Genomic DNA, 9583 nt, shown 5'->3' with positions numbered 1-9583 from the left:
CGCATGTAAACCTCCTCCGCCAAGACACCATGAAGAAAAGCATTTTGAACATCAAGCTGACGAAGAAACCAACCTCGAGTAACAGCCAGAGAGAGAAGAAGTCTGATGGTAGTAGGCTTGACCACTGGACTGAAGGTGTCTTCATAGTCAAGTCCAAAACGCTGTCGAAAACCACGAGCAACCAGACGAGCCTTATAGCGCTCAATGGACCCATCAGAATGCCTCTTCACTTTGAAAACCCATTTGGAATCAATGACATTTACCCGTGATTGTGGAGGAACAAGAGTCCATGTCTGATTGCGAAGAAGCGCTTGATACTCCTGCTCCATGGCCTCTCTCCAATGAGGAATGCGCATAGCAGCTTGATACGTGCGTGGCTCAGAGGATGGATCTGCAAGAGCAGCAGACATGCACGCCGCTAACCAAGCAACTGTGCCATCGTAACGTTGCTTAGGCTGAAAAATGCCACTCCGACTGCGCGTATGTGGACGTAGAGCAGCAGCAGGAGCCGGCGGAGGCGAAGGTGACGGAGACGTGACGGTCGCCGGAGATGCAGGAATCACCTCAGGCGAGCTCGGGACAGACGACTCCGGGCTGCATGGCGAAGACTGGCCCGACGACAGGGGCTCAGAGGCCATGGGAGAACCGAGAGTGGGCGAGGCCAGCTCCGGTGACACCGGCCCAGACGGCCTTGGCGAGGCGAGAGCAGGCGAGGCCGGCCCTGATGAGAAGGGCCCAGACACCCTGGGCGAGGCAGGGGCGAGCGAGGCCAGGCCTGGTGATGACTGCCCCGACGCCCTGGGCGAGACGGGGACCGAGGAGGCCGGCCCAGTCGGCGGGGTTGCAGGGCGCGACGATGGCGAAGGCAGCCCAGAAGCCAGAGGCGACCGGGCCAGGACGTCGATCGGCCGTGCATGAGCACGGAAACCGAGGCCATGCAGGGGCGCCATGTGCTCCTCATGCACAACAGAAGGTGCCGAGGATGAAGGCGATGGCGACGAAGAGGAAGATGGCACTTCCAGAATCTCCAAACGAGCCCCACGACCAATGCCTGCACCATGGTTAGGCAACAATAGAGGAGAATATGCAACATCATCAAATTGGTCAGAAGCAACAGAGGATGAATGCATGACAGGTGGCTCGGTAGTGGACACGGGGAGTTTGGCAAATGGAAAAACATGCTCATCAAACACAACATCCCGAGAGATGTAGACACGATTAGTGGGCACATGAAGACATTTGTATCCTTTATGAAGAGAGCTATAACCAAGAAAAACACACTTCTTGGAACGAAACTCGAGCTTACGCTTGTTATATGGACGGAGATGGGGCCAGCAAGCACACCCAAACACCTTGAGAAAGGTGTAGTCCGGTTGTTCATTAAGGAGAACTTCAATGGGAGTCTTCATATTCAAAACACGAGTGGGAGTACGATTGATGAGAAAACATGCAGTGGTGAAAGCATCACTCCAAAAACGAAACGGAACAGATGCATGGGCCAAAAGAGTCAGACCAGCTTCAACAATGTGACGATGCTTACGTTCTACTGAACCATTCTGCTGATGTGTATGTGGACATGCTAAACGGTGAGTGATCCCAAGCGACTGAAAGAAGGAGTTGAGGTTGCGATACTCGCCACCCCAGTCCGACTGAACATGAACAATTTTGTGCTTGAGAAGGCGTTCAACATGTTTTTGGAACTGAACAAAAATGTCAAACACATCAGATTTACGTTTGATAAGATAAAGCCAGGTAAAGCAGCTGTAAGCATCAACAAAACTGATATAGTAATTATGACCACTAACAGAAGTCTGAGCAGGACCCCATACATCTGAAAACACAAGTTCTAAAGGATGTTTCACCTCACGACTGGACTCCGAAAAAGGAAGTTGATGACTCTTCCCCTGCTGACAAGCATCACACACTGCTACATCTTTATTACCAGACACACTAGGAAGCTCATGACGACGCAAACCATGCCGGACAATAGGTGTGGCCGGGTGACCAAGACGAGCATGCCACTGTGACGGAGATACCCGAACTCCACTGAAGACGCGAGCGACGCCAGGATGCTCTAGACGATAGAGACCTTGGCAGAGCCGCCCACTAAGAAGAATGTCCCTCGTGCCCCGATCCTTAATAAAAAGATCAAAAGGATGAAATTCACAAAGCACATTATTATCACGAGTGAGTTTAGGAACTGAAAGAAGATTACGTGTCACAGATGGAACTCGAAGAACATTGCGAAGTTGAAGACTCCTATTGGCATGTCTAGTGAGAAGTGATGCTTGACCAATATGAGAGATGTGCATACCTGCTCCATTGGCGGTGTGGATCTTGTCGGAGCCATGGTAGGGTTCACGAGTGTGAAGCTTCCCCATCTCACTGGTCAGGTGCTCTGTCGCCCCAGAGTCCATGTACTAGTGGGGATCAATGGAGTAGGACTGAGTGTGTCCCTGTGGCTTCTGCGGCGGCGGACGATCAGCCATGGCGACCTGACGAGCAAAGTTGCGTGTATCCTTCCCGTCATTGCCGAGACCAAGAAAACCCCGCTGGAAGCGCTTGTGACACTTCGAGGCCCAGTGCCCATCGCGACCACAAAGCTGGCACACACGTGGACCGCCAGCCCCTGGTAGCGTCGCAGTAGGAGGAGGGGCCGAGGCGGGTGGTGGTGACTGCCCCGAAGGAGCCCTGGATGAAGCAGAGGAGCGACCACCCTTGGTGGCGGCGTTTGCCGAGAGGGCGCCGTTGCCCCTGGATCGGCGCATCTCGACTCGTTGCTCAGTAAGCAGGAGGCGTGAAAAGACCTCGTGTGCTGGCATGGGCGTGGAGTTGCCTCTCTCATTGATGATCTCGACTAGGGCGTCATACTCCTCATCAAGACCATTGACAATAAACGAGTTGAACTCGGAGTCGGTGAGGGGCTGTCCAATGGAGGCCAGCGTGTCGGCGAGACTCTTGACTTTGTTGTAGAACTCAGTGGCGGTGGAGTCAAGCTTCTGACACTCCCCAAGTTGGCGACGGAGCCCAGATACACGAGCCTGCGACTGTGCCGCAAACGAGCGCTCAAGAATAGTCCATGCCTCGTGGGACGTATTGGCGAAGACAACAAGCCCAGCAACGGCCGGAGAGAGCGACCCCTGGATGGAGGAGAGGTTCGCCTGATCCTGCCCTGTCCAGACACGGTGAGCCGGATTATAGACCGGACCGTGCACGCTGTCAACCAGCGCAGGAGGGCAAGGGAGAGAGCCGTCGACATAGCCAAGCAGATAGTGACTCCCAAGAAGCGGAAGAACATGCGCGCGCCAGAAGATGTAATTGTCCGACGACAACTTGATGGTGATGAGATGGCCGAAGTGAAACGGCGGCGGCGGCTGCGATCCCATCGAGGAGACTGGCTGAGGTGAGACCACCGTGGAGACAGTCAAAGGGGCAGCCGGCGTGGTGACAGAGGGCGCGATGGCCGCGGTTGACGCCGCGAAGCCTGCCAGCGCGACGTCCTCCGCCACCAGCGGCGCAATGGCCGAGGGCGACAACCGCGGTTGACGGGGCGGCGGCGGTGTGGGCCACAAGCGCCTGCCCGGGCGAAGTAGCAGCCGGCGGGAGCGCGAAGAGGGAGCCGACGCTCCGTGTCCCGATTGGCGCCTGAAGGGAGGCGGCATCCAGCGGCCTCGAGAGAAGTGCCGCGAGGGAGGCCGGCAGAAAACCGGTGGCGGTGGAGCCGGACGCAGCGGCGGACGTCATAGCAGTCGGGCGACAGCGACGGCGGGCGCGGCGGCGGCGGCGGTTTAGGGTTTTTAGGCGGAAGCGGACGTAACCTAGCGTGATACCATGTAAGACAATAGGCTTTGGGAGGAACCGGCACAACCCTCTAGGGGTGGCCTATCACATATATATATAATGAGGTGGTATACAACGTTACAATATACACATGTAAATACAGTCTAACATGCTCTAAGGTAAGTACACATAAAAAAACATATATATACATCACATATGCATATACAAAGCAAGATATGTGATTCGCCAGGGGAATTGCCAAATTGAACACCAACATGACGATTCAGTTGTGTGGACTGACTTATTCATAGTTAAACAACTATGTATTCTGGGGAGATCACTGGCACCAAGCAATGGACATGTAACACTGATTTTTGACATGATGCATGCTGTGTAAATATCCCCCTTTGAGAAATTTCGGCATCTTTCTGAGATCACCTTGGATCAAAACGGCACTGTCGGTGAATTTGCTAAGTATAGAAACTAGGATAGGAGGTTTACGAGATGTTCTTAGCTGATCTAGTCGATGTCCTAGTCACGTGGGTGGCAGCGAGCCAACAAGATTAAACTAAACGTCAGCTTGAGGTTGCTTAACTTTTTATATAATCTGACTGATTCATAAAAATAGCCACGATAGTTGGAAAAATTTGGTTAAACAAATGCTGGTGCATCATTCAGTATTGCCAGCTCAAAAGATACTGTACATGGCTACTTGCATGATGAAAATTATATTATGAAATGAGAAATTGCACTCGCAGTACAAGACTATCCAGGAGCATCCCTGACCTCCCTTGCTGATCACTGTACGCTATGCACTTTGGCGCACAAGGTTTACTGGGATTACTAATAATGGATCTAACTAGTGGAAGGAGGTGTTCTTGAGGTGCTCCGGCGCATCCTGGAAGGAGTGCTTCCTGGCCATGGAGAGGATGGTCTTGTCAGCGACGATGAAGTAGGCCATCCCGGCGACGGTGGAGATGATCAGGGCCTGCCCGGTCGGGTTCAGGTGCGCCCTCGCCCACGGCAGCATCCTCACGCTCGCCAGCTGCAGAGAAAGGCACGGAGGAAGAAGACAGTGAGATGCATGATTGTTGGATGGATCTTGGGGGTGCTTGCAAGAACGTGTACTTGCGGTGGGGACTGCGGCGGCGATGGTGGCGACAGCCGCGGCCTTGGCTCCGGCCATGGCAGCCTCTGCAGTTTGAGTTAAATGGTAAGCCCGATGTCACAGGATCAAGTCAAGTGTCGGCACAGAGAGAAAGCAGCAAAAAATGGCAAGAGTCTGTTGGCCTTAGGAGCATGCCGTCAGTGATTACCTTCGGAGCAGCGGTTGGCGGCAGCGAGCCTCTGGTCGAGGTAGGCGCAGCTCACCGTAGACATCTTGGCGATCGAGGTTGGTGGCACGAGAACGCAAGCAAATGAACTAGTAGCTAGCAGTGAAGTGTGTGAGGCAAGATGAGTAGTGGTGTGTGAGATGAGATGGGGCAGAGCTGGGTGCTCCGGCCGGATTTATAGGCTGCATGCAAGAAACCGCGAAACCGGCGTGCGGAGAGGAGTGCTAGCTGATACGGTGGGAAGTGAGACCGTGGTTTTGAGACGAGCGGCGGGCGGGCGTGATGGCCGCAGCTGCGTTGCGGCAGGGCACGGGTGGCGCCGCCTCGTTGGCCCCTGCTTCCGGCAAACCCGGCCGCAATCCAGTTCCGCGAGCGGTTCGCTGCAAATCCTTTGTTGATCCCTTTGGTTGTGGGGGAATATAAAGTTGGCCATCTGTTCAAATTTTCCACTAGCTAGCCCGGTCACCGCTCGCACCACCACCGTAGATCTCCCGTTGTCGCAAATCTCGACCCTCGCCCAAGGTTTGGGCAATAACAAAAAAAAATACCAAGAGGGTACGAGAAACGTGTTTACTGAAAAATACCAAGTGGTCACCGTTCAAAATTTACAAATGAAATTCAAATTCAAATTTACTTGTGCTACTAGGTATAACCATGCGATGTACTCATTTTAGTTTCGCTAGCATCACAGTTGTTGTCTTTCGGCACCTCAAGGGCTTAGGTGTTGAGTTTGGTCCCACATGGGCTGGATTTATTTTTACAATACAATAATATATTTTATGCTCAAATTCAATGGGAAAAGGCTACTGTTGCAAAGAGTCAAACGCGAGACCTTAGCGTTCTTTCTTTAATATAGACACCCAAAGGGCATCTAAGATCCAATCTATATCGAGGAAAACAATTGGACGTAGAACAACCAGTACAAAATTAAATTAAATTAAAAGGCATACTAGTCTTCTTCTTTCTCTGATTGTATGCCGCCCGCTGTAGATTGAAAATTGCACTGTATCGAAAGCAAAGAAACTCGAAATCTGCAATCACCCTTGCCATACCAGGCTTTGAAGACCGCCAATCGCCACTTGCCCCTAAGACACGATCTAAAAATCGTTGAAGCAACACCGGCTGGAGTATCACCCAACATAGAAGAGGCTTGCAATCCATCACCATCAGCACCGAGGGATGGAGAAATCGGCACAAGCCACAGAACAACACAGAAGAAGATGTCGAAGTTGTCACACCAATAGCCAGCCATAAGCTCTCCTTAAAAGACACACGAACTGCCAAGATCTGAAAGGAACCAACACATCTGGGGACACAAACTCTCACGGGCTCTTCGGTGGTGCTAGATCGAACGTCGTCGAGGTAGGGAAAGACTAGAGAGACCTTATTCTAATACGCCATTGTCGGCACCACCTCGTCGATGTCGCCGGAGAAGTAAAAACCTAACGAAAAAAGAGAAGGACAGGTCCCCATTCCTCTTTCCGCCGACGAGACCGCCGAATGGACAAGAGGAGGGGGACCGAAGCTGTAGTGATAGTTGTGGCAGCGGCTAGGTTAGAAGGTGGAAGTGGAAAAGAGTTGTAGGCACTCGTCAAACTTTGGTCAAATTTCATTCAAAATTCAAATTTTGGTTTTGCAACTCCATCTGTGACTTGGCCGAAACATCTGAAATGACTGAATTTCGGCCATCTCGGCCTGGGCCGAAACGAAAAATCAATACTCAGCCTGGTGCACGATTGCTCTACAAGGACTGCTTTCAACCTGAACCAACATTGAAAGTGGAGGTGCATGATTCCTACTTCAGGTTCAAGAGGGATTTTTGCACACAATGACAACTCTCGTTCTCTCCTTTGTTGAAACTAGTAAATGTGCACGTTCAACACACGTGTAATCTTAATCCGGCTTGAAAATATACCTGAATTTTCTTTAGAAAAGTAACATAAAAATAGTTTGTGTAACATCTCTTCCTTCAAATGGGTTGAAAATTGTACTAATCCAACGTAGTTAAGGGTATATGCAAGTGACCAGGGGAGGGGGCACATATCTTATCCTCATGCCACTAAAAGAGAAATCCAAAAGTCTAAGCACAATCCATTGAAATCAGCACAACTGATCCACTACCCAGCTGCTACCAAAAGTTCCATATCACTATGTAACCTAGTTGTTTCATAGCGCACGTTGGTAATGAAGCTTAATAACTGTTGAATGTGTGCACACAAGGCTTATGTTGGTTCAGTTTTACGAAGCCTGATTTGGGTTCAATTTTCAGTGCATACATGATGCTTTTCTGTTCAGTGAAACGTGAATCAATGCGTGTTTGACGGTGGCGTGTCCCCTGAGGCGGCACTGACGACCTAGGCCTGACGGAGAGGGACGGGCATATGGTCCAGGAAGTGTCCATGATGGTCCAACGGCCCGACGCCAACGGACGCCGCATCCCTGACAGGTCCGACGGCGATGGGCGGTCCAGGCGGTGCCTCCGACGCGCCCCCGCCGGTCGGCAGGCGGTCTAGGCGGTGTTCCCGACAGTCGGCGTCTTTGAAGTTGCGGCGGCTCGCTATGGCCGAGGCCACGCAAAGGCGATAGGTAGAGGTGGCACGGAGACGTGAGGGGCGGCGTCCTTGAAGCTGTTATGGGTTGAGGCGATGGGGACGGTGTGCGTTGCTGAAGCGAGGTGATGGGGCGGCGCTGTGGGGCGGTTCACTGTGGCAGTTTCCTCTCGTGTGAATGGGTACGTAAGGAAGGGAATCGCACGATGGTTCATTATGGCGGTTTCCTTTCATGTGAAAGGGTACGTAAGGATGGGGATCGTGCGATGGTTCGTTGTGACAGTTTCCTTTCATGTGAAAGTGTACGTAAGGAAGGGGATCGCAAGATGGTTCGTTGTGGTAGTTTCCTTTCGTGTAAAAGGGTACATGAGGAAGGGGATCGGGGAGAGAAATGATTGATTAGCTGTAAACGCGTTTAGCACTAAACATGTTTAGTTGCTCACCATTAGGACAATAAGGACTATCGGATTAACACTAATGGATGGCCAAGATCTGCTAGATCTGCCCCACTGGATCTTTTTATATTGATGATATAGATATAGATGCACGTTTTTCCTGTATAAACTTTCCTTATTTGCCATGCCATCTATTAAACCTTATCAAAAGATTTAACAAGTGAGGTGGCATGATCCCGATGTGCATCGCAAAACAGGGGGTAATTAGGGAGTCAAGAATGCAGAGTTATTTCGGTCTCCTGCATGCTCTGACACTGCCACATGTCAAATGATAACCACAAACAAGAAAATGCAAGATGGGTGATGATAGGTGAACCTAAGTTAGACAAAGGCAAGTTGTTATTAATTCAAGATTACTGCTGGCTGGATACATGATGATTACTTGATCAGATAAGTGCTAATTGCACGCAGAGAAGACCAATACACCACACCACTCACTGTCTGCAAGCCTCGCCTGATCTCGCATAAGTGCTGAACGTTATACACCATCTTTCAGCAGACACGTACGGGCTGGCGTATACAGCTTATTACGCACTACTAATGGATCTATTATAGTCTGACTACTGGAAGGAGGTGTTCTTGAGGTGCTCTGGCGCATCCTCGAAGGAGTGCTTTCTGGCCATGGACAGCATGGTCTTGTCGGCGACGATGAAGTAGGCCATCCCAGCGACCGTGGAGATGATAAGCGCCTGGCCGGTGGGGTTCAGGTGCGCCCTCGCCCACGGCAACATACTCACGCTCGCCAGCTGCAGAGAAATCGCACGGACCACATCAGACCGTATTCTCAGGAAATGTATTTGCCGTGCAGGGTGAGTGGTTGCTTCTGATGAAGTACTCACGGTGGGGACTGCGGCAGCGACGGTGGCGATGGTCGCGGCCTGGGCTCCCGCCATGGTGGCCTCCGCAGTTTCGAATCAACACCGGGATGTTAATGACGACCAAGTTTCAGCAGGGTGAGTGGGTCGTCGTGCAGGATGTTAATGGCTACAATGTACTAGTAGAACAGAGCGGCAAGAGCATTGCCGGCATGGTGAACCGACAGGCCAGCATGTCGTTTTGGTTAGTACCTCTGGAGCAGCGCTTGGCGACGGCGGCGAGCCTCTGGTCGAGGTAGGCGCGGGTCACCGTAGACATCTTCTCGGGGGCAGAGCTTAGTGGCAACTGGCAAGATGATCCGAAGGAAGTGAACTAGCACGCGTAGTACGACTGTGCGAGTAGTAGTGAAGTGAGGTTGGATGGGGCAGAGCTGGTGCTCCGCCCAGATTTATAGCTAGGCTGCGAGAAACCGCGAAACCGGCGTGCGCGCGGAGAGGAAGGCTGATAAGGTGGGAAGCGAGACCGTGGGTTTCACACGATCGACGCGGCAGAGGACAGATGGTTCGCATATAAAAATCATCCCACGTGACACGCCGCTGATAGTTTTTGATGACCACTGCACTGCAACTAGTATACAGGTAACGAAATT

At 51.8% G+C, this 9583-nt stretch overlaps 2 protein-coding genes across 2 annotated transcripts; both read right to left on the bottom strand.

The window, feature by feature from the left end:
* Positions 1-4492: 4492 nt before the first annotated feature.
* Positions 4493-5317, bottom strand: LOC123151579 (early nodulin-93-like). The gene is made up of 2 exons (XM_044571261.1): positions 5097-5317; positions 4493-4974 (listed from the first exon to the last, which is right to left on the bottom strand). The coding sequence occupies exons 1-2, from the start codon at positions 5158-5160 to the stop codon at positions 4640-4642; spliced, it is 399 nt and encodes a 132-aa protein (XP_044427196.1). The 5' UTR covers positions 5161-5317; the 3' UTR covers positions 4493-4639.
* A 3140-nt stretch (positions 5318-8457) lies between these two features.
* Positions 8458-9338, bottom strand: LOC123152212 (early nodulin-93). The gene is made up of 2 exons (XM_044571817.1): positions 8958-9338; positions 8458-8864 (listed from the first exon to the last, which is right to left on the bottom strand). The coding sequence occupies exons 1-2, from the start codon at positions 9009-9011 to the stop codon at positions 8679-8681; spliced, it is 240 nt and encodes a 79-aa protein (XP_044427752.1). The 5' UTR covers positions 9012-9338; the 3' UTR covers positions 8458-8678.
* Positions 9339-9583: the final 245 nt, after the last annotated feature.

This window comes from Triticum aestivum, chromosome 7A (genome assembly GCF_018294505.1).
Source record: "Triticum aestivum cultivar Chinese Spring chromosome 7A, IWGSC CS RefSeq v2.1, whole genome shotgun sequence".
NCBI classification, from domain to species: Eukaryota; Viridiplantae; Streptophyta; class Magnoliopsida; order Poales; family Poaceae; genus Triticum; species Triticum aestivum.
Note: the sequence above shows the minus strand (reverse complement) of the source record. Positions and strands in the feature narration are given on the sequence as shown.